Below are 24502 nucleotides of genomic sequence, written 5' to 3' on the forward strand. Positions count from 1 at the left end.
GCTGCATTTCAAGGCTATTGTAGAAAACTGAAAAAAAGAAAGAAATACAAAACCTTCATTGTTATAAACCAGCAAATGGAGCTATGGAAAATGGGTAAGTTTGACAAAAATTTAAAATCTTGAACTTTACCATCAATCATTTTCAATATATTCATTATTAATTGACATTAAATTTTTTTGTTTTTTTCTTAAATTTCCAACACACTGTGCTTGTAAAATATCTGAAAAGTACAGAGCTAGGTTGTTTAAAGCTAGTCAAGATATCACCCAGGGTTAGTGTGAAATCTGATTTGAGATCTGAAAGCTTTAAAAGAAAATTCAGTATTATAATAATTCTCTTTGCCTGAAATTTTATGATTGAATGCCCTGAAATGAATATAGAAGATTTTAATATAATTGAATGAAGGAATAAAAAATACCAGATTAAAATTTAATCCTGGCTAGTTTTAATGAGCCTTGAAACAACTGGGCCCTGTGCTATAATATTATTAACATATACAATCTTGATCCAATTTGTTATTGCACAGTTGTTGATACTGTCCTGAAATATTTCAGTGAATCAGGGGTACTGGTGAAGCCTTCCATCACATGAACATGAATTTAAAGCTTCCTTCTGCTTTAATCTAAGTGAAAATTGAATATTTTTAACAACTTATGATTATGTACATGCATGCATATTAACTAGTCTCTTTTGGTATCTTAATGATGAATCTGATGACTAATACATGTAGTTCTGTCCTAATTTTAGGATATATCTGGTGTGAAATGGAGATAGAATCCCATCTCATGAGCAGATTGTGGTCCAGGAATATCTTGACAAAGTAAGGACATTCACAAACATCACGTTTACTATTATGATAGTACAGTGAAACCTCTATTAAGTGGACACCCTCAGGACATTCCCAAGTGTCTGCTTAATAGAGGGTGTACCCTTGATAGGGGTTTGTAAAAATTGCGCTGTGTTTGTTAATGATTAAAATTCAACGGTTGCTCTGTGATAAAGTTCCATGACGTTTGAAATTATTTTTAAGTCAAGTTCACTCAACTCTTGTTTTCTTAATTTGTTATCGCCTGAAATCATCTGAGTAAATATTTGGAGGAAAATTAATTTTTGGAACGAGAAAAGTTCAAATAATACAGCCATATCTACATTTTGGGAAGTATAAATCTTTGATTATTTCCGTTTTTTAGCTGCGTATGTACGAACAGCCGCCATTTTGCAGGTCACCACCACAGGTAAACCTTAAAAAATACATTTTTTTTGCTTCCTATAGCCCAATATGAAATAAACCCAAATTCTACAGAGTTTCATGTTATTCTATTTTATTTGAGGGTGGGGGGCAGGGGGTTACGGGTGTAGAGCAAAGGAACCGTCCGAATCCTTATAAGGAATGGAACCCAGACCTTCAGATTTATGCTCCCATGCTTTACCACTGAGCTTCAGAGAACTAGATGTTGATCCAGAGCATTCCTCACCTAAATTTGTGACAAGCATCCCACATACAGTATCTGTATTTTTTTGCGGGTGGGGGGCGACACTGACTCAAACGAAAAGCACTCTAGTATTGTGTGTTTTAACAAAACCAGGTAAATGGATACTGTACTTTGAAAATCTTACTGGTATAAATTATGATTTGTACTCTTTTTAGTACCCAGTGGATGCGTGACTCCTGGTGAGTATGTATTACAAATGTCAGTTATGGCCGCACCATGGCATACCAGTCAGGAGGACTGTGAGAGTAAACCAAATAGATGCTTTTGGTCGGATGGGTGGGATACACAAAGGCGTAATATGATGACAGCCATATGCTACTACAGCAAAGGTAGGAAAATTATCAACTAAGAGCCATCTCTGTAGAGCAGAAAATCAGACGGGCTTGAAACCTTGATCTTTAAGACTTAGTAAAATTTACCCCCCCTATATGGGTTGAACATCACGCAGTCATAACCATCATTATTAGTGAGGCTCGTTTTGAGTTGTTAGCACCGATAAACGAATGTGGCTGTGCTTCGCTTAAACACCTTAAACATCTAAACTTGAAAAGTTCTCACAACAAACGCGTGCATGTCAGGTTGACCACGCAGCAACTGCTTTGCTCACTGTGTCATTTTTGTTTGCTAGATTCGGTGTGTTATCAGTACAGGGGAGCCAAGATAAAGTACCTGCGCTTGTCAGCTAAACAATGTGAAGCTGAAAACCACTGCTACAATTACAAGAACAACAAATGTTACGATGTACTTTAATGATAATATTAGTGCAGAGCTGTGAAAATAAATTTGATGAATTTTCCCCGAAGTGATTATTTCTTTTCTTATTTAGCGAACATGTATCTTTCGAGATCAAAAGAACAGCAGTATATCCCATTTTAGTGCTGATGCACAGCCAGCCCCTTTTTAGTGCTGATGCACAGCCAACCCATTTTAGTGCTGATGCACAGCCAGCCCATTTTCTCGCATGATCAATCATGGAGTAATTTATCTCACATTTTTGACACACAGATCAGTCAGTCCAGTAATGAGAATGAAGGTAGTTGTAACCTATTGCCTTGACTTAACTTTTTCGTCAGAGCTATCAAAAATCTCTTGAACGTGATTGGCTATCAGCAATACAATTGGAGCACAAATGGAACAGTGTACCCGTCATGCTTGTGACTGGACAGTTTGATAGGACAGTTTAAAGGTCATGCTTGTGTCACTGCACAATTCCTGCTACCTACGCGCTGGTACACAGACTTCTGGGTGCAGTTTCTCGAAAATGTTTAACTTTTGGGTACAGTTTTTCGTGGAAAAAGTCAACTGTGTTTCCATTTATGAAAATGTTAAACGGATAAGTATTTTGGTTCTCTAATTTCTTCATAGTTTTGATTAATTGGAAACAACACTTTGTGTTGTCCCATTCTATTGAGACTCACACTCGTGAGTATCAAATCTAAATCCCACTTTTAATCACACGTTTGATTAAAAACCGAATTGAACTCCGCACGGTCCAACTAACATAAATTCTCGCGACTAGCAGTAAAGAAAGGTATGGTATTAGATAGAACCAATTCCTAGACCTTGGGAATAAGGAATATTTTAGATTTGGGGCCACTTTAGGTGGGAAGAGCGAGGGTTCTCACTTTTGGAGCTATTGTGGTAACACTCAGGGTGGTCACGAACTACTCGGGGGTAAAAAGGGTCTATACTACAATGCTAGACTTGATTTCCACTCTTTCCTTTGATACGGTATTCCAGCCTACTTAAAGACCAAAGCGTGATTACTCAAAGTTGTTAATAAAAGGGCCTTTCAGTCAAACCACAGCAAGACTACCTATTTCTGTTCACATATCAGTATCATCCCGATCTCTCCCCGCACACACCTTCTACGCACCCCATCAGTTATCAACTTTCGCTAAGTTTTCCCTCACAAAAATATAATTTTCCAGATCAAATGTAAAATTGGACACGTAATTGCTACATCCAGATTCACTTCATATCGGTCCTTTCTATTCCTCGATTTATTTTCAAAAAATCTCTAAAATGAGAAATTAACAGAGCATAACGATTACACAGACCAGTTCCTTAGGCATCAACCGTGACACTCGAGGCTTGCGAAATATTTGCGTTACTGTGGCCAGAGAATTCTTCGAGACAGTATCAACAAATAGATAACCTGAAAATAAAAAGAAATGGGAGAAAGAACGTTTTTTTCTCTTTTTTTTTGTTTTAGTAAAGTTGACTTAAAACGTCTTCGATAGTGACACAGGTAGAAATAAAAACCCAAAATGGGTGACATCTGTCTCCAGCTTTTAGCATCGTGCAAGTGTCATTGCAACTTTCAGTTTAACGAGTCTATTTGTCCGCTATGACGGTTCTCGTATAGTACATGAGCAGATAAGCACCCATAATTTCGCTAGGCCAGGTGTACTTCTCCCCCCCCCCCCCAAAAGAAACAACTACAGACGTTTATAGTGTAGTGTTCCAGCCTTTCAGGAGTCCCTTTGCCTAAGCAGTAACACGCGCCGTTGATAGCGAGTCTTATCACATGCGGGGCAAAATTACTGAATGCTGATTGGCTGAGACATAGAGCATTTTTCTCAATCACAAGGGCACTTTTGGTAATCAAGAGGGATAATTACTTGATGCTGATTGCGACTATTTACAATTTGCGTTAACGATTGATTGCAATTTAACTGGATGAAGCCGCGTAACGTTGTAAAGCGTATTTTGGGAATAAAATGTTTATTGAATCTTTGGTTACGTTTGTTTTGACATTTGTGGCAGCATTGAAGGGCTTCATCGCGCGCCGACAGCGTGCGCGAATGCAACTACCTCAAAAATTTGCCTTCTATGTGATAAACAAGTAAACGCAAGTGCCCTCGGGCGATTCAGGATTTATTTCACTTGTAGTTTCAAAGTTTTCCCAAATTTGACCTCGTCGCATCGCGACTCGGGTAATTTTGGGAAAACCCCGAAAATACAAACGAAATTAATCTTGAATTACCCTCGGACCCATGCGATTACATTAACGGAAAAAGCGAAAACGAGAAAAATTAAACTCTTAACCGTCTTCTTTCATCTTTTTGTTTGCTTAAGCCAGAATATTTGCATAAGCTGCGAACAAGACAACGTCCCCCCCCAGGATATTGGGCCCCTGAAGGGGGGGGGGGGGCTACAGGGTTTTGGTGTAAATGGAAAAGTAGTTAACATCACAGTTCATCATCAATATCGGCCCCCCCCCCACCCCCAGGGTATTGGGCCCCTGAAGGGGGTGGGGGGGACTACAGGGTTTTGGTGTAGATGGAAAAGTAGTTAACATCACAGTTCATCATCAATATCGGCCCCCCCCACCCCCAGGGTATTGGGCCCCTGAAGGGGGTGGGGGGGACTACAGGGTTTTGGTGTAAATGGAAAAGTAGTTAACATCACAGTTCATCATCAATATCGGTTGCTATTCTTGAGATGTGCCTATTACTGAATGGTTGTTTGGGTCGGGAAATGGGCGGGATAGGCAAATCTTTGGAGCCAGTTAAAGAGAAACCAGTTAAAAATGAATAAATTTTAAACAAACTTTAGTTCACAGAAAATTTGATACAGCGCATCTACCGTTGGGCTCATCTTACAAAACGTTCACAACAGTAAATAAAAAAGATCACTAAAACTGTACCAGTGGCGTAATAAAACTACAATGTTCAGCAACCTCGGTTTCATTTTCATCCCGGTATTCTGGTATTTTCAACGCATCAGTTCTACAAGTTCGTTTGTAACCAATAGCATACGCACTCCTCGCGTTAAAAGGCGCAAAGGGCCGTGTTTCTAATTCATGTTTGCGGACCGATGTTCTTCTGTCTTTTTTGTCAGCTATAGATTAATGTATACTGCTGGTTCGAACCAAAAATTTGCCACCCTGACACAGATTGTGCAAAGAGTAAAACTAGCACGAACAAATGCTATTTTGAACACCTACTAAAAATGAACTCTTTCATGTACAAGCAAATACACTTCCCTAACAACACTGCTAAGCATAAGACGAAGAAAAGTATGTTAAGTGTTTGAATTCTTGTGTCCCGACCAAAATATTTTAGTAAACTTCTTACAGTCTCTACCGACAAATAAAATGAATTTTAACACGGTTGTTTCTCTTCAACTGTGTTCTTATCCTAATTTCTAGCTCTACGAAGTTCTATCCACGCATTCAATAGAAAGGGAAAAAATGGATGGGAGAGAGACTGGCTAAACATCTAGCGAATTCTGTCCTCACTGTACAAGTTAAATGCTACTCTTATCGTTGTTAAAGAACCGCTCTTTACCAAGCCCTTGCTTAAGTCGTTCGTCCAGCGACCTATTTCGCCCGCGTGATTGTTAACGGTAAGACTAAATGAAGTTAATGAGCTACTGTTCGCCAAACCATCACCCACACCGCTGGCCCAGAGTCCAATGTCTTCAGCGTGATTGTTAACTGTGAGACTGAATGTAGTTAGTGATCTGCTGTTCGCCAAACCATCACCCACACCGCTGGCCCAGCGTCCCATGTCTTCAGCGTGATTATTAACTGTGAGACTGAATGTAGTTAGTGATCTGCTGTTCGCCAAACCATCACCCACACGGCTGGCCCAGAGTCTACTGTCTTGAGCGTGATTGTTAACTGTGAGACTAAATGTAGTTAGTGATCTGCTGTTCGCCAAACCATCACCCACACCGCTGGCCCAGTCTCCAATGATGTGTTTAGCGTAATTGTTAACTGTGAGACTGAATGTAGTTAGTGATCTGCTGTTCGCCAAACCTTCACCCACACCGCTGCCCCAGCGTCCCATGTATTTAGCGTGATTGTTAACTGTGAGACTGAATGTAGTTAGTGATCTGCTGTTCGCCAAACCATCACTCACACCGCTGCCCCAGTCTCCAATATGGTCTTTAGCGTAATTGTTAACTGTGAGACTGAATGTAGTTAGTGATCTGCTGTTCGCCAAACCTTTACCCACACTGCTGCCCCAGAGTCCAATGTATTCAGCGTGATTGTTAACTGTGAGACTGAATGTAGTTAGTGATCTGCTGTTCGCCAAACCTTCACCCACACCGCTGGCCCAGAGTCCCACGTCTTTAGCGTAATTGTTAACTGTGAGACTGAATGTAGTTAGTGATCTGCTGTTCGCCAAACCATCACCCACAAGGCTGCTGGCCCAGGGTCTACTGTCTTGAGCGTGATTGTTAACTGTGAGACTGAATGTAGTTAGTGATCTGCTGTTCGCCAAACCATCACCCACACCGCTCGCCCAGTCTCCAATGATGTGTTTAGCGTAATTGTTAACTGTGAGACTGAATGTAGTTAGTGATCTGCTGTTCGCCAAACCTTCACCCACACCGCTGCCCCAGCGTCTCATGTCTTTAGCGTGATTGTTAACTGTGAGACTGAATGTAGTTAGTGATCTGCTGTTCGCCAAACCATCACTCACACCGCTGCCCCAGTCTCCAATGATGTCTTTAGCGTAAATGTTAACTGTGAGACTGAATGTAGTTAGTGATCTGCTGTTCGCCAAACCATCACTCACACCGCTGCCCCAGTCTCCAATATGGTCTTTAGCGTAATTGTTAACTGTGAGACTGAATGTAGTTAGTGATCTGCTGTTCGCCAAACCTTTACCCACACTGCTGCCCCAGAGTCCAATGTATTCAGCGTGATTGTTAACTGTGAGACTGAATGTAGTTAGTGATCTGCTGTTCGCCAAACCTTTACCCACACTGCTGCCCCAGAGTCCAATGTATTCAGCGTGATTGTTAACTGTGAGACTGAATGTAGTTAGTGATCTGCTGTTCGCCAAACCTTCACCCACACCGCTGGCCCAGAGTCCCACGTCTTTAGCGTAATTGTTAACTGTGAGACTGAATGTAGTTAGTGATCTGCTGTTCGCCAAACCATCACCCACAAGGCTGCTGGCCCAGGGTCTACTGTCTTGAGCGTGATTGTTAACTGTGAGACTGAATGTAGTTAGTGATCTGCTGTTCGCCAAACCATCACCCACACCGCTTGCCCAGTCTCCAATGATGTGTTTAGCGTAATTGTTAACTGTGAGACTGAATGTAGTTAGTGATCTGCTGTTCGCCAAACCTTCACCCACACCGCTGCCCCAGCGTCTCATGTCTTTAGCGTGATTGTTAACTGTGAGACTGAATGTAGTTAGTGATCTGCTGTTCGCCAAACCATCACTCACACCGCTGCCCCAGTCTCCAATGATGTCTTTAGCGTAAATGTTAACTGTGAGACTGAATGTAGTTAGTGATCTGCTGTTCGCCAAACCTTCACCCACACCGCTGCCCCAGAGTCCAATGTATTCAGCGTGATTGTTAACTGTGAGACTGAATGTAGTTAGTGATCTGCTGTTCGCCAAACCTTCACCCACACCGCTGGCCCAGAGTCCCATGTCTTTAGCGTAATTGTTAACTGTGAGACTGAATGTAGTTAGTGATCTGCTGTTCGCCAAACCATCACCCACACCGCTGGCCCAGAGTCCCATGTCTTCAGCGTGATTGTTAACTGTAAGACTGTTCGCCAAGCCGCTACCCACACCCTTTCCCCAGTCTTCCCTCACAGCAGCGTGATGATTAACTGTGAGATTGAACGAGGATGTTGTCGCAGAGCTTAATAGTTTGATGACTTCAAGGTATGTGGCAGTCTTTCCATCAACTAAAAACGCGGCCGACGCTGACGAAAAATTGGGGAGAGTATAAAAACCACTTAAAAAGTGATCCTCATCAAGACCATTCAAGCGCACTGAGACAGAATGCTTTTGACCCTCTTGAACTAATCTCTGAAGAGCAGTTCCTTCGTAGCTTCTGATTTCACCACTAAGGTTAATAATACTGTGTGAGGACAGTGAATTGTTAGCCAGAAAATAGTCTACTAGACAATCCACGACTTCATTGCTTTGTTTACTTTGGACATTCAACTGCAAATCAGATAGTGGCGAACTTTCCTTGAAAAACTCTGTAAGGGCTTTTAAGCTGTGAACGCTCAGTTCACAACAGACGTTCACGGTTAATGACTTCTCTAGTGAGGCATCACCTAGAATAGGATAGGGCAGCAAACCTGCTTCATATTTAATTTTCCCGCACACATTTGGATGAATAATAAGAGACTTCCATGACTTATTGGCTGCCAGTACGGTAGCAACAGCTGCCATCCACGCATCTGGGATATCTCCGTAAACCTTTAACTCTAAAGAGTGCAAAGTTCTATTTCGCAGAACACCTTTCTGCACTGCTACGATTCCAGGGTTGCTAACTCTTCCATAAACGACAAGACTAAGAGACTCCACCACGGTTTCTTCTGCAAGTCCTTCACTAACAGTCGACATCAAACAGTCATTTTGATCCCCATGAACAATAAGCGCGAGAGAAATTAGCGATGATTTGAATAACTCTTTCACGGCTTGTGCAGCAATGTTATTTAAAACACTAAAGACTTCAAGCGAAAGACATTCCAATTGCGAGAGCTTCGATAACAAGGTACTAGCATTACTGGCGCACCTCTCACTACTCACGTCAAACAGTTGTAGCGTGGCTGTTCTTAGTGAAGTGCTTGACGACAAACTCTCAGCGAACAGATCTGCAACTTCAGGGGACATGTTCTCGATATTACCAATGACAAGCTCTGTGAGAGTTTGACTGCTTCCGAGAATTCCATGGAGATCGTTCACATTGTCTTTACTGAAAAACTGCAAGCCCGACAGGCTCAGTTTAGTAAGCTGCATTGATGCCACATCACCTTCGAGTATGGCGCCTTCGCATACATATCGTATAAGTTTCAACCAAGACCACTGGAGCTGATCCAACTTCAAAACGTTTGGTAATGGAATACGGGAGCAGGCAACTTTGCCTAAATCGTCTGCAGCACCACTTTCTTTTAAAAGCTCAAGTAAGAACTGACACTCTTCGTCCGAGTAGTCCCAGTGCAAGTCTTCTCTTAAAATCGTTACGATCTCTTTGAAAAACACCGTTCCTTCCCTGCCTAATATGCCAGCTAAAAAGAAAAATACTTCTTTGTATCTACCTAACATACTTTCTTTGCGGAAAACAGAATGATCAGTAAGGTTAAGTTGTCTCCTTGACAACTGGTTCGCAAGGTAAAAGGCAGCTAAAAACTCTTGAAATGTTTTGTGAAGAAAATGACACTGATGTCTTGGTTCCTGACTTGGCCTTGAACTGGCTTCCATGAAAACAAGGCCCAATTTGATAGCTGGAAATCTTCTCACATGGGTCCTCGAATGTTCTAACTTGTCCAGTTCCTCTTCCGAAAACGAACGACGGTCTTCTCGAAGACAATTCCACGCTAACTCCCCTAACACAAGTAGGGACTCTTTAAATTGATTCTCTAGGGCTTCGTCGGCATTCCGATGAACGTTCAAGCCATTTCGGGAGCAATATCGCCTCAACAAGCATCGAAAAATAATCTGATAAAGCTTAGTGCGATTAGATGGTAGTTTCCCTTCAAAGTCTTCAAAGACAACGCACAAGAGAAGTAGATTCAACGGATTGCTCTTTAGCGCACTTAGGTGAGTATTTGTTTTAACAGCTTTAATGAGCCTCTTGCCTTTTGACAAATTTTGTGGATCAACGCTTTTAAAATGCTTTCTGATGTAATCTGTAGCGTCCTCTGAGGTGAACCCTTTAATCTGCAAAAGTGTATCAAAGTCATAGCGCCGCCGGACATCGATTCCTTTTTCTTCGCGTGAGGTGGCCAAAATAAAACAGCGCGAGAAAACTTTTCTTCTAAAGAGCCTATCTACGACATTTTCTGATGCTTCTGGTAACTCATCAAGACCATCCAGAATTAAAAGAATCTTGTCCTGATTCTTACCATCTCTGATGTAATCCAAAAATTCTTCCTTATTGTTAATGTCATCATTCAGAAGTTGCTCATCGATGGCTTGGACTATGTCTTTAGTATCTTCGTGAATATCACAGCATTTTAGAAGAAACAACAACTGAAACATGGGGAAGTGAAACTCTACTGGTACTAATTTTTTGGCCCAATCACTTGCAATTTTAAGGCAAAACGTAGTCTTCCCAATCCCAGGGTTTCCTTCTACAAGTACCATTCTGGCGCCCTTTTCACCCTCCCGAACTGGTTTGAAAATTTCATACATGTTAACCTCCTTCTCTGTTAGCTGAAAGCAAGCCTTCTTTCTCCATTTCATTTGCAACCTTGTGTAGACTTCATCAATAGGTAGTTGGATGTCGCTATCCCACAGCAGTGGTTTTACATTGGAGCGTCTCATGTATTCACCTTCAAGGTGTTCCACAATTAGACAATGATCAGAACCTGCAAGTAAACAACATACTTCGTTCTTGAACGCACATGTCTTTGAATAAACATTGACGTTAATCACTGAGATTAAAAAGGCAAGAACAGCGAATGACCCTTCAAAGATAACAGATGGCTTGTTGTGTGCAGGCTTTATGAAGCTGTTCTTTAATAGCAAAAAGAAAGGGTGGAAAGTTTTGAAAAAGCGCTGGACTTCCAACCAATGGCGTTGTAAGACTTAAGATGAAATTTACCTTTAGGGCGCTTCACAGATTGAGTGGCAACGGAGGACGAACGTCGTTTAACCTTTTCATTTGAAGCTTGCCTGGACTTCTTTACTACGGCATCTGGTAAAAAAAAGTTTCATCACCAAGATTAAAATGGCAAGAGCAGCGAAAGACTCCTTCAAAGATAGCAGAAGGCTTGTTATATGCAGGTTTCATGCAGCTGTTCTTTAATGGCAAAAAAAAAAAAATGGTGGAGAGTTTTGAAAAAGCGCTGGATTTCAAGCCAATGGCGTTGTAAGACTTAAAATGAAATTTACCTTTACGGCGCTTCACAGATTGAGTGGCAACAGAGGACGAACGTCGTTTAACCTTTTCCTTTGAAGCTTGCCTGGACTTGTTTACCGCGACATCTGGTAAAAAAAAAAGTTTAATCACCAAGATTAAAATGGCAAGAGCAGCGAATGACTCCTTCAAAGATAACAAAAGGCTTGTTACATGCAGGCTTTATGAAGTTGTTCTTTAATGGCAAAAAAGAAAAGGGTGGAAAGTTTTGACCATCTAACCAATGGCGTTGTAGGACTTAAGATGAGATTTACCTTTAAGGCGCTTCTCAGATTGAGTGGCAACAGACGACGAACGTCGTTTAACCTTTTCATTTGAAGCTTGCCTGGACTTCTTTAATACAGAATCTGTAAAAAAAAAAGTTTTATCACCAGGATTAAAATGGCAAGAGCAGCGAATGACTCCTTCAAAGATAACAGAAGGCTTGTTATGTGCAGGCTTCATGCAGCTGTTCTTTAATAGCAAAAAGAAAGGGTGGAAAGTTTTGAAAAAGCGCTGGATTTCCAACCAATGGCGTTGTAAGACTTAAGATGAAATTTACCATTAAGGCGCTTCACAGACTGAGTGGCAACGGAAGACGAACTTTGTTTAACCTCTTTATTTAAAGATTGCCTGGACTTGTTTACTACGGCATCTGGTAAAAAAAAGTTTAATCACCGAGATTAAAATGGCAAGAGCAGCGAATGGCTCCTTCAAAGATAACAGAAGGCTTGTTCATATAGCTGTTCTTTAATAGCAAAAAAAAGAAAAAAAAGGGGTGAAAGGTTTTAAAAAGTGCTGGATTGTAGGACTTACGATGAAATTTACCTCTAGGGCGCTTCACAGACTGAGATACAACAGAGGACGAACTTCGTGTAACCTTTTCATTTGAAACCTGCCTGGACTTCTTTGCTACGGCACCTGGTAAAAAGAGTTTAACCGCACTTAAAACTCTACAATTAAAAAACATAGTTAATTACTATTACCTACAGTATTAACAATCGAGTAACATTATTTTCTGCTTGTCTTATGAGGAAGTTGGTTCATCATCTCTTAATGTCACTCAATGACAAATGATTTCACTGACATTACACACTTTTCTGATTACTCACAATGTGGTGATGAATTACGAAATGAATGGAATACCAACAACTTGTCTCACTATATAATTTGCATGCACCAGCCTGCAGAAGTTTACATCACAGATAAATCAAAACAGTCAGCTCTGCAGGCTTTTATGAAATGGTAATTCGTACAGACATGTGTGGCCTGTAGCTGTATAGGACTAAAATACAGTTGTAGAATGCACTCAGTTAAAACATTTGAAACATCTTGTTTGCAAAATTCACGGATAGGCCAATTTTTAAATGTGTTATGTTCTAAGCCTTACCTTGCAAGGGCTGAAGGCTGACATAGTGTACTTCATGGACATGTCCCAGTACAAGATGCTTGCTTTGATCAAATGAACAATCTGGGTTGATAATTACCTCACTGTGGCCTGGAAGACTACTAATCACATGAATGGCTATTTGATAACAGTTTGCTGCAGCCCAGAGAATCACATGATCACCCCAAGTGCCATCTTGTTCCATGTCTGTTAAGTAACCATCCCATGTTGTGTGTCTATCAACAAAGTGAAACAGATCTGTTCCATCCACCTTTAAAAGAAAGTCCAACAAGATAACATGTAATATTAATAGTAATAGAGCAACTAGTCTAGTAATGACTCAATATTGTAATATTTTCATATAATAAATATTAACTTCAAAAGTGTTCAAAGACAAACACAAGACTCTTTAGTTGCTAGGCTCAGTAGTCCTTAATAGTACTCCCTGTGTATAATGTTAGATAGAGTAATTTTTACAATGACCAAATCCAATCTTTAAATAATAGCAAAAAAAGGATAAATTTGAATGAATAATTATAAACAAGTTCACTTGTCAGCATTATACTTCCCACAGTTGATCTATAATAAGTTAAAATAAGAAAAACAAGAAAGAAAGACATTGTAATGATACAAAGACAAGTTGTCCTTTTTAATCATGTCAACTTCAACTTCATGTATTACACACACTGATATTTTTTCCTGATCAAAGGCTTGAAAATTTCCCAATATTAGTTCCTAACATTTAACTTAAATGTGGAGCACATGATACATTTGCAATATCTGTCCTAGACATCATATGTACTTTACCAAATACTCACCAGTTTTGGGTGCTCTCTTAGATACTGAACTAAGGACTGCCTTAATTCAAAATGATGGATCTTTACTCTTTTGACAACCTCCAGTTGCTCTGACAAGGCATAAAACATACAATTTCCTGACCCTGGATTGTTAGAAATTCTATAGCCCTTTCTCTTAAAGTCTGAGAGTAGGTCTGTATTGCTGCCGATCTTACAACTACTGGCATTCTGTTGCCACTGTTGAAGACTACGGATGACTTGTTCACTCCCACCTAAAAGAAAATCAACTTAATGATTAGTACTTTATTCTTATACAGTCATGTACATGACAGGTGGCTGACAATATCATGGCATTTGGAGTAAGAAGAAACATAACAATTATGTTATAATTTACCATTTTTAACTATTTTTTTGATTCAGGTCTTTAAATAATTTATGGTAACCATATAGGTCCAAGTTGACACAAGGCTGATTCAACTTTATACCAGTATACCCAGTTTATCAGTTATTAGACAAGTGAAGGCTGTAACATTTAAATGTAAGTAAATTTACCAAAGACAAGGTTCCTCATCTTTATCACAAGACTCTTACAAGGCTCCTCCCAGCAATACTTCTCCAAGTACTTTTCACGCAGCAGACTTGACTCTGAAAGTCGCACTTCTCTCTCTTTCTGATGGACACACTTGATTTCTTTGGCCCAGTCTTTAGGATCTTCAGAGTCTACCACACTCTGTGAGCCTAGAGGCACTTTCTTCAGAGCTTCTCCAAGTCCTGAATTACCACTGACAAGTACAGGCAGACCAGCAGATAATGCTTCCAGAGCTGTTGTTCCAAAACCTTCCGTCCTGGATGGCATTATTGCAAGATCCACTTCACAGAATAAGTCAGCCAGCACTTCTCTGCTATCATCAAAGCTGCCAACAATAAGCTGATTAGGACTAATGCCATGTTGGAGCAACTTTTCTGCTACAATATCTCCTTTTCCTCCAGCTGGGCAGACAAACTTGAGTTTGTAGGATTCATCTTTCAACTCAGCAATTGCTTTGGCAGCTATATCGTACCCTTTGACATTGAAATCTTCACAGCTGTCACCACTTCCAATGACAAGAATACAGAATTTTCTTCTTTCTTCAGTGGCTTGTCTTAATTCCAAAAATTCAGAGAAAATGCTGGGAGTAAGGTCAAAAACCTTTTCCTCTTGTTTAACTGAACAAAGATAACGCTTGTAAGTTTCTGCCAGCTTGGGTCCGATTGTGATAACTTGATCATGCAGCCATTTTACAGAGTTGGATTTCTGTTTTTTGTCTTTTTTCTCCTTCTGAAATGTTTTTGTACATTCCATCTTCTTCAGGAGCAGAGTGAACAACTTGAATCCATTTGCAATGACTGTAATTTGGATTTCTCTTGATGAATGGAACTAGTCGGCCAAGTTGAACTCCATGACCAATCACACAGTGCATTGTATGGTTTATTGGAGGATATAACAGGCAAAGAACTGGCTCTACACCAGGAGTTTTATCTGCTTCAATGAGCTTCACATTGTGACTTTCAGCACTGGTCCTGTCCTCTCTACTGCAATTTGGAAGCAAGATACTAACATCCACATGGGGGTGTTTAGCTAACTGGATGGCCAGCTCTCGGTTGATAGTTGACAAGTCCCCATCAGTTGATGATCTCCCCTCACTACTTAGCAAAGTGACTTTCAGTGTCCTACTCTCCTGGTCTTCCTGTGACATAGAGGCTACACTAGGAATGGTGGAATCCTACAACAACAAAACAAGAATGGCATTGACAAATTAAGCTGTAAAACAATAATAAATCACAATAGTGGCTGTCCACTCAATATGTTGAGTTTTATCCTATGCCAAGAAGTCAGATACATATAGACTGAGACAAATTTAAACCAGGAAAATGTTAAGTTGCTTTAGAGATCTACACTATCACTGTCACTGATAACAACCATTACAGTTACAAGGAAGGTGAAAATTATCCTTAAAGAGTCTTGCTCTTCAACTCACTTTGAAAGAGGTACATGACTAATTTCATTGCCAACATTTAGGTGAAAAAATAAGGGGGAAAATGAATGTTTTTGTCAAAATCAAAGGTTGGTATTTGTAATAGATTTAAATTCCTCTTACTACCTTTTGTAGCCTTGACATCACAGGAAGCTTTTAATTTTGAAAAATTATGCTGGAAAAAAAAACAATACAAAATGTGAGTTCACTGAGTCTATTTAAGCTTTCTACTTCCTCTTAGAGTGTTGTTGAGACCACTTAAGGCAATACCAGAGGCTAACTTGACCTTTTTGAGAAGCCATCATTTTCTTATATATTTAAGATCATTGTTTAAGTTGCCTATTTGCAAAATGTGATGGTTGGAAAACAGCCCCTTTTTGAAATGGGAAGTTTTGTTTCCAAGGACAAATCTTGCAGTAAATAGAGATAAGATCCTGATCTAATGGTGTCTGCTGTTCACAGGGTATTTCCTTTAGATGACATTTCTGATACATCCATTTCCTAAGTGACAATGTGATAATGAAAAACAAAGTGCTATCTTATCATGGATTGAACTCAGGAAAGAGCTCTATGGCAGCTGACTACTTACACTTTCCAAGCGACTAAAACACAAATATTTTTTTCAGCCTTTTATTCTAAGAATTTTGATGATATTTCCAATTTTTGGAATGCACCACAACCATAAAGCAAGCCAATAACCACACACTTTATTTTGTCACACCATGTTAGGTTAAAAGTTGTTACTACCAAATTCCCACACCATGTCATATTTTTGTGGTTCCTGGTGTTAGATTGAAAATTGTTATTTCCCACACCATTTCATATTTTTGTGGTTCCTGCATGGTGGTGCACTTTTCTTCTTTTTACTTCCCAGCCTAGAGACATCAATTTCTTCACTACAACCTAGTCTACTTTTGAGTTGCTTTTCTATTTCTTGCTAATGCACAGGGCGCAAGGGTTCCAAGATTGGCTCAATACAGCAGGATAGGTGTTGTTGCTACAGATAGCACAAATGTATATAGTCTCATGTTCTGATTGGTTATGCAGGAAACATGGCAAGATGAAGATGGTAGTAATGACCTATATTGCACTATTTTGCATTCAACTGCTGCAGACATATATCACTGGCTTACACAAGATGGTGACCAAAAAAAGGAAAAACATGGGTTCTCAGACATGTACATGTATTGCCACTTTTTGCAAATTAATTGCCACTGCAATGGTATTATCGCAAGAGGATTTATAATTTTGATCTGAATCTCTGCAAACTAAAACTTTATATGAAAAGAAATGTTTATCGCACACTATGCCACAGACTGCCAAAAATTTTCCCAACGAGAAAGTATAAGACTGCAAAATTGTCAAAATTGAACATTAGTTGGCAGACTACTCTGAAAATCTTTATTGCCATTGTCTTTGTGCAAGTGCCAAACCATTTTAAGAAGTATTGTCAATAATATTGTCGCTATTTCTGGCTATAACGTGATCCGCCGAGATCGAACTGAAGCAGTGCATGGGGGAGTGTGTCTGTACATTAAAGAGTCTATCCAATTCAAGATCATTGAGGACATTATGGATAGGAAGTTTGAAGTTGTTTGGACTCAAATACGGCCTTCGCGTCTCCCAAGGGGCATTACCAGCATTATTGTTGGAGTTGTTTATCATTCTCCGAGTGCCGCGGATTCGCCTATGCTGGATTATTTGTATAACTGTTTATCTTTGGTTGAGGCTCGCTTTCCTGGTTGCGGGATAATTTTACTTGGTGACTTCAATAAAACTCTGTTAAAAAAATCTTCGCGCCTTAGTAACGGCTTTAATTTGAAGCAAATCGTTACCTTTCCAACTCGCGGCAGAAATACCTTAGATCCGGTGTTAACAAATGTGAAGGAGTTTTATGCCCCTCCGATCCAGCGCCCTGCTCTCGGTTTGTCCGATCATTTCTCTGTGGAAGTTCAGCCGCTCGTGCGTTCCCAACAACCAAGAACTAAACTTATCGTGAAATCGAGGGACTTACGGCCTACAACGCGCATGGCTATGCGCACGTATCTTGGAAATGTGGACGTTAAGACACTTATCGATAGTAAAGATTCTTGCAAGGGCAAAGTGGAAATGCTGGAGACCATAGTCAAGACCGGAATGGACATTCTCCTCCCCCTGAAGTCTAAGTCGGTACAAACCAACGAGCCGCCCTGGGTCAATCAACAATTGAAGGGTCTCATTCACAGCCGCCAAAAGGCCCTCGCTCAAGGCGACCAGGAGCAGTACCGCACCCTACGAAATCGCGTTAATCGTGAGAGGAAAGCATGCCGTGCAAAGTTCTATAACTCCAAGGTTGAACATCTGAAGGACTGTAAACCCGCAGTTTGGTGGCGTGAGGTAAAGAAGCTCAGTGGTACGTCAGACGCAGCTTCTAGAGGCGTTAATCCAGCTACCCTCTACCAACATATTGATTGTGGTCAGAGAGGTTCGCCTCCAAGCACGATAGACATTGCTAACACCATCAACCAGGCGTTCTTGGCTCCTATGCGCGTCTTCACCCCCCTTTCACCTAACACCTCAACCAACTCTGACCAGGAGAGTGCTTTCCAGGTATCAGAATTCTCTGTTTTAAAGAAGCTATCCGCCTTAAATCCAACTAAGGCAACCGGTCCGGACGGAATCCCCGGTTGGCTTCTTAAAGAGAATGCAGATTTACTAGCACTGCCTGTGACTGATATCCTTAACTGTTCGTTTAAGGAAGCACGGTTGCCTCAGTCTTGGAAGGACGCTAACATCACTCCAGTACCAAAGCAAAATCCAATACACGATGTAAACAAACATCTACGTCCAATATCCCTAACTCCCGTGCTTTCTAAGGTTGCTGAAGATTTCGTCGTGGAGAGTTTCCTCAAGCCTGTTGTTTTGGCGAAAGTGGATGTACGGCAGTTTGGGACTGTGCCAGGTTCCAGTACGACACAAGCACTAATAAGCATGGTCCACTCATGGCTTAGTGCTACGGATGGGAACGGTGCAACTGTCAGAACCATCCTCTTTGACTTCCGCAAGGCGTTTGACCTTATTGACCATCAGATCCTAGTTCAGAAGCTCATTTCATACGATCTTCCAAGCGGAATAATTAACTGGATAGTGGACTTTCTGTCCTGTCGCCGACAGCGTGTTAAACTTAGTCAGGACTGTTACTCGGAGTGGGGGGCCATCCCATCAGGGGTCCCACAGGGCACAAAACTTGGCCCCTGGTTATTTACTATTATGATAAACGACCTCATCATCCCGGGTACAGACATGTGGAAATATGTCGATGACTCCACTATTTCTGAAACAGTCATGAAGTCTGAGGTCAGCAAAGTCCAACAAGCAGTTGACGAACTCGCGACGCAAGCTTCTGCTGACAAGTTCCAATTAAATGAAACCAAGTGCAAGGAACTGCGCATAACATTCAGTCACTCTAGAAAGAACTTTGATCCAATTAAGGTTAATGATCAGGACTTAGAGTGTGTAGAGCAAGCAAAGATCTTAGGTTTGCAGATATCTTGCGATCTTACGTGGAATAATCACGTATCCGAAGTTGTAAAGAAAGTAAACAAGCGCCTGTATTTTTTGCGTCAGCTTAAGCGTGCACAGGTCAAGTCGGAGGAACTTTTGCTCTTCTATTTGACTTGTATTAGGCCTGTCACTGAATATGCATGCCCTGTTTATCATCATAGCCTCCCGCAATACCTTTCAGTAGATCTTGAGAGATGTCAAAGGCGAGCTTTACGTATTATCTATCCAGATTGTTCGTACAATGAGGCACTTCTTTTGACTGGTCTAGTTCCCTTACACAACCGCCGCGAGTTCTTATGTGATAAGCTTTTTAATTCCATCCTGTCTAATCCCTCGCACAAGCTCTATAGCTTACTACCTCCCAAGAATGAGTGCGAAGTCAATTTAAGGAGTCAGCACTCTTTTACTACACGGCGCCTCCACACCATTCGTACTCGAAATAGTTTTATCCATCACTATGTCCATAAAGCAATGATGTAATATTGTTTTCCTCTTAATTATATATTTTTGTCTTTTTAATTAGTTCTTCTTAGCCATGTATTTTTTGTAGTATATATTTTTTTTGTAAATCAAACGTAATTCAGCCTGTGGCTGCAAGGTTCTTGATAATAAACTATCTAAAAAAAAAAAGTATTAAAATGGCTTGGATTTAGAAAAGTTTTTCTCCAAAATGGCCTCTTTAAATACACCCCCTATTACTCCATGAAATTCCACAAATTCCATGGCTTAGAGCAAAATAATATGTATACTTCACAGATTATGTGTAGAATCATATATCCCACGTGAAAATTTCATGTCATTCTGGCCAATCTGTCAATAAATATTTCATTAATGATTTGAGACAAAATTCACTGAATTTAGTGTCCAGTCCCACCTTAATTTGGTATTAAAAATGTATCTTAAAGTAGGCACTGTACAATAAATCATTTCCTCTCAAAAACAGACAATTGACAAGAATTTTAATGATATCAGAACATACCAATAGCAAGCCATCTGAGCACCACCCTGTTCATTCATCCTAAACAGATAGAGAAACAAAAGAAAGAAACGTTTAAATACATCACCTATTCTGCATTTGGAAAGGCATGTTATAAAAGTCAGAGTTTGTGGACAAAATGTCCAAGGATACTTTTTCAACAGATTCTGCAGGTACATGTACTAATAGTTACTGTCTCTGATCTTCAACTGGACAAGCCAACACCTGCCAGTATTCAGTTTGAGTGTGCAAGGATTCTCGTTGAAAAAAATACAAAACTTGGATTTGTCATCATCACTTTGTTAGTTAATGTCATCTAGTAGGGTATAACTGAAACTGGCAAAATCATCCTCATCTTCACTTTTGCCAAAAATATCAGCAAGATCATTATTAGAAAAATCTTCCTCCACAGGGCTCGATATAGAATGTGTAGGACTTTAAAAATGGCGTGAAATAACAGATAAAGATCTTTGCTGTGCATTTACTTCCAAACTTTCTATGAGCAGCTCAATGTGAAAGCACATGGAATGGTGGTGTTGATATTAATTTTCAATTCACAATATGTAAGAGCCCCCTCCAGAAGATTCCTGACCAATTTCCTATTGCTCAAACTTTAGCAGTCAAAATCTCAGAAAAGCAGTTTAGTATGTTCCAGAAGTTGAAATGGAATCCTGGTTTTCTGAGTTAGTATGGTGAAAGGGTTAAAACCCACAGGGCCCAAGAAGTCAAGGAACACTTTGAAAAAAAGAAAACTGCAAGAGAAAGTTTACTCAGACAAACACAGTGGAAAAGAGCTTCCAGCCCTCAACAATGGTGACAAGGTTGCATTGCAACATGGAAGCAAATGGGTACTAGCTACAGTAATCAGTAAGCATCACCCTCCCAAATCATCCATTGTTCAAACACCAGAAGTACAGAAGTATCAGAGAAATCACAGACACCTAAATGAATGCCCAACTCCAAAGAGTCTACCCCTAAAGCCAAAGAGTCATAGCAACTCATACTACTCTAGCATGTCCAGCAAATCTCTTTTGCAGAATCACCCCATCAAAAAGTGCAGAAACCAGCCAGGCATATTCATTCCAAACAACTAGTCAAGGTGCTTGCTTACCTTAAGGATTATGAACTTTAGGTCACCACTCAAACTATATATGGACAGTGGTGTTTATATTTTTTAATTGAACATTAAAAACATTCCATGTCAAAACAGGTTCAGGTTTGTCTTACAAAAAAAAAGGGAAAAAGAGGGAGATGTCATGTTTGCTCTATACGATGCTACGCGTGACGCAATGTTATATTCGAGAGGGATGATGGGTTATTAAAGCACAAGGTTCATGTCCTTTGAAGGTAGTACATAACTCTTGCAAGTACTTGCTTTGGTAGCTAATTGCAGTGCTTGTTGCCAAATACAATGCAGGAATACTGAAACTTAACACTTCTGTGGGACAAGTTGGTAGAACTCAGTGCAATTACTTACAGCATAACCTAGTCCATTTGATAAAGTGCTTATTCAATCATCTGCATAAAGCATGCCTACCTCTTGTAGCCTAGACATCACAGGAAGCCTTTGCAGTACCTTTAATTTTGAGCCCTTAAACTCAAACACAACCATAATCTGCTGAAAAAAGCAAACGAAAAAAAAACATGTAAGAGATCTTCTAAGTAGCATGCATTGTTTGTACAGGTAAAATGCAAGTACTGCACACTTGATTTGCAATACGGCGTTCTGATAAACTGTATGGAAGGTACGCACAAGTTAGCTGGAAGCTAGTAGTCATGGTTATTACGTCAAAATTTGTTGTAGCTCTGGAGTTCGAAGACTAATCCATCGGCCTTATTCAGGATCTATCAACAAATATAATGGAAAACACAAGCAAACCATGCGGAGTATCAAACTGTAGCTACTACGGGTAAATGATTCTCGAATTCCTTCCTTTATGATCGTCAAATTCCTCTCTAATTCAAGGCGTAATTCAAAATAAATCGGCATTATGAAAAAACTGATTACGTTCTACGTTGCTACCTGTGATTATCGCAAGATTCTTTCGACATCGGAAACGTATAATAATTAATGTCGTAACTACATCATAACTTCATTTCAGTAAGCACGCTACATTCCGCAATACAGCTTACCTTCGATTTGAAAAGATGAAAAGGACATTCCGGTCACAAATGGAACAGCCGTAATGAACATAAGAAGACTACAAATGGTTGTACTTGGAAAACACTGTTTATCCCATTATTGAGCAGAGATTTGATATATGACGAAGGAGTCGAGCTCTACATAGCGGAGTTGAAATATAAGTGCAATGCAATTTAGGTGGGGTGGGGGGGGGGGGGCGCCCCTATTTCCAAATATGGAAGTTGTAAATGAGTTCAATTCAGTTTCGAAAGTAGGCTACGGTAGCTATGGTAATTCTGTCACGCTACACCTGTGATAGAAATTCACTGACACAAAAGTTCTGCTTACAGGCGCACAAATCCTCGTCTGCGACCAAATCACTTTCCAGGAGACATCAGATTTTATGATTTCAGCTTTACAATGTGTTCATAATGAGTGGAAAGGACAAGTTTCGGCATAATCATGAGCACAGACAATTTGAGCACGGAGATTCCATCGTCGTCTCGAACGCCTTTGGGTTCTGTAACCATGGAAGACAGCAGCCATGGTTTCAATGAAAGTAGGTCTGCCATGACCAAAGACAACCTTAAATTACTTGCTTTAAGCACTGCTGACAACTTTTGTAAAAATCAAGGAAGGGAAAGTGAGTATGCGGCATCTTTGGCCGACGAATGTGAAGAAAACTTGGAACAGACAAGAAGCATGGTACGGGCTCGAACAAACCACGTTCGCAAACAAACAGTAAACAATTCTATCAAGAAGAAACCTCAAAAGAAACGCCGTGTAACGGCCAATTTAGCTGCAACTAAGTACGATGTTGGTAAGTCACAATTACAACTTATTTTGGGCTTTAGGTAGTTGTACATGGTCATACTTCCACGAGGAAGATTGGTTACATTTGTTCTTCTTGTACGTGGAAGATTACCAAAGTTACAAGTGTAAGATATGTTTGTGCAGTTTTATCGTATCGTTACACATATATTTTGAGGTTTAAAGTACGACAAGTAAATAACTTAATTTTCGTGCTTCGTTTCGCTCTCGTTAATTGCTGGAACTAACATTAGGGAACGTTGATCTTTTGATGCAAAATAATCGTCATCATTGTTTCTTTGAATCTGTGGTTTAAAATTATCGACATGGTTTCAAAAGAGCTTAATTACTTCTTTGTCCCTAGACTGTGATGCGCGCTCAAGAAGTATTTTTGAGGCGTTCTATAGTCAACTTCATCGCTAAGATTGATCAGACGCACATTTCTTCAACCAAGACTAATACAAAATTTTTAACGCTTTAAAATATTAAGCGTTATGTTGCCAATTATGCATGTTTACATTGTAGTCACGCGTCCACAGACTTAATGTTGATAATTAACACTTTTGGTGTATGCTATGCTGTTACCATCCACAATGGACCGTTGAAGAGTCGACTTAGTTATTACTAAGGCAATAAAAATAAGCTTGCAGACACAAACTAGCCTGAAGGATCACAAACTTATTGGCTTTATTTGATTTAGATCTGTTTGCATGTGCATTTAGAAAAATTCATTTTTTATTTGTTGAAATAATTGTATTCTTTTCTTCACATGTTTGTGCACATGTACATGTGTGTGTTAATGTAATCTCTCTTAATTGAGCCCCCCCCCCCTCTCCCTCCAACCCCGGGTCTTGAAAGCCCTTCTCAGTAAAGTTCCTTTCAGAGAGGGACAATATTACAACAGCAAAATCACTTAAAGAGCACTTTTCCAATCAGTGTAATCACAACCAAAGTAATCCCAATAGCTAGTCATAGAAAAAGAACATATCACTTAGGATCACCAAGAACTGACAACACAACAAGAAGATGGTGACTAAAGCCCAACAAAATGCAGTTGATTTATATCCTATTCACACTAGTAAAACATGTTAAGTTAAACAAGAGGTTTATAATCGAATAAAAATCAGATACAGAGAACTGAAAAACTTAATTTTCTATGGGATCCATCTAATCACCAACTTTTAATTTCAATGCACTAAATTTTAAATTAACTAACATCTGTTTAAGCAGCTTCTTCGAAGAAAATAATTTAAATTCTGTTTTAAAAAAAACACCCATGAAAAAGCTTTTAAGCATTATTGGAATGACATTTAATGGGATATTAGTTGGGACTGAATTAGTTTTACTTCTGATTGGGGGAGAGGATGATGCAAATTTTCTGAAAAAGTATTTGAGTGAATCAAAAGCAAAGTGAGATCATAACTCATATGAGTATGGATTCAGCTTCTGATACTTTCCAGGAATTACTGAATATCTGAAATTTGGAATTATTTCATAACAATGTTTTTTCATTATAAAAATTCT

The 24502-nt window shown here is 39.8% G+C and overlaps 3 protein-coding genes across 11 annotated transcripts in view; 1 reads left to right on the forward strand and 2 right to left on the reverse strand.

Annotated features, from left to right (window-relative positions):
• The window catches only part of LOC149037059 (uncharacterized), a 68195-nt gene extending 45831 nt beyond the window's left edge, over positions 1-22364 (reverse strand). For 2 of the 3 annotated variants that reach the window (XM_089187640.1, XM_089187638.1), the window contains exons 1-2: positions 22180-22364; positions 21584-21664 (exon numbers count right to left, since the gene is read on the reverse strand). In XM_089187640.1, coding sequence (XP_089043766.1) covers positions 21584-21658 — 75 coding nt within the window. In that variant the 5' untranslated portion in view covers positions 21659-21664; positions 22180-22364. The remainder of the gene's footprint in view (positions 1-21583; positions 21665-22179) is intronic. The other variant, XM_089187639.1, reaches the window with a different exon arrangement.
• LOC113683888 (tubulin polyglutamylase TTLL7) overlaps positions 1-24502 on the forward strand; it is a 43594-nt gene that overhangs the window by 4728 nt on the left and 14364 nt on the right. The window contains exon 1 of one of the 2 annotated variants that reach the window (XM_089187647.1): positions 22467-22988. The exons of the other annotated variant lie outside the window; for it this stretch is intronic. Within the exon in view, the coding sequence (XP_089043773.1) occupies positions 22631-22988 (358 nt within the window). The 5' untranslated portion in view covers positions 22467-22630. Of the gene's footprint in view, positions 1-22466; positions 22989-24502 lie in introns of those variants that run through there. 2 annotated transcript variants of the gene reach the window in all.
• Positions 5024-16976, reverse strand: LOC149037061 (uncharacterized). Of its 6 annotated transcripts, XM_089187636.1 has the most exons (10): positions 15654-15803; positions 14065-15275; positions 13534-13784; positions 12719-12986; positions 12157-12249; positions 11891-11983; positions 11604-11696; positions 11325-11417; positions 11035-11127; positions 5035-10798 (listed from the first exon to the last, which is right to left on the reverse strand). In XM_089187636.1, the coding sequence occupies exons 2-10, from the start codon at positions 14852-14854 to the stop codon at positions 5721-5723; spliced, it is 6852 nt and encodes a 2283-aa protein (XP_089043762.1). In that variant the 5' UTR covers positions 14855-15275; positions 15654-15803; the 3' UTR covers positions 5035-5720. The 6 variants fall into 6 exon arrangements, with proteins under 6 accessions (XP_089043758.1, XP_089043759.1, XP_089043757.1 ...); XM_089187632.1 differs by lacking the exons at positions 11604-11696; positions 11891-11983; positions 12157-12249 and having other exon boundaries at positions 5024-10798; positions 15654-16976; XM_089187633.1 differs by lacking the exons at positions 11325-11417; positions 11604-11696; positions 11891-11983; positions 12157-12249 and having other exon boundaries at positions 5024-10798; positions 15654-16976.

Source organism: Pocillopora damicornis, chromosome 11 (genome assembly GCF_964200805.1).
Source record: "Pocillopora damicornis chromosome 11, jaPocDami1.2, whole genome shotgun sequence".
Classification (NCBI taxonomy): Eukaryota; Metazoa; Cnidaria; class Anthozoa; order Scleractinia; family Pocilloporidae; genus Pocillopora; species Pocillopora damicornis.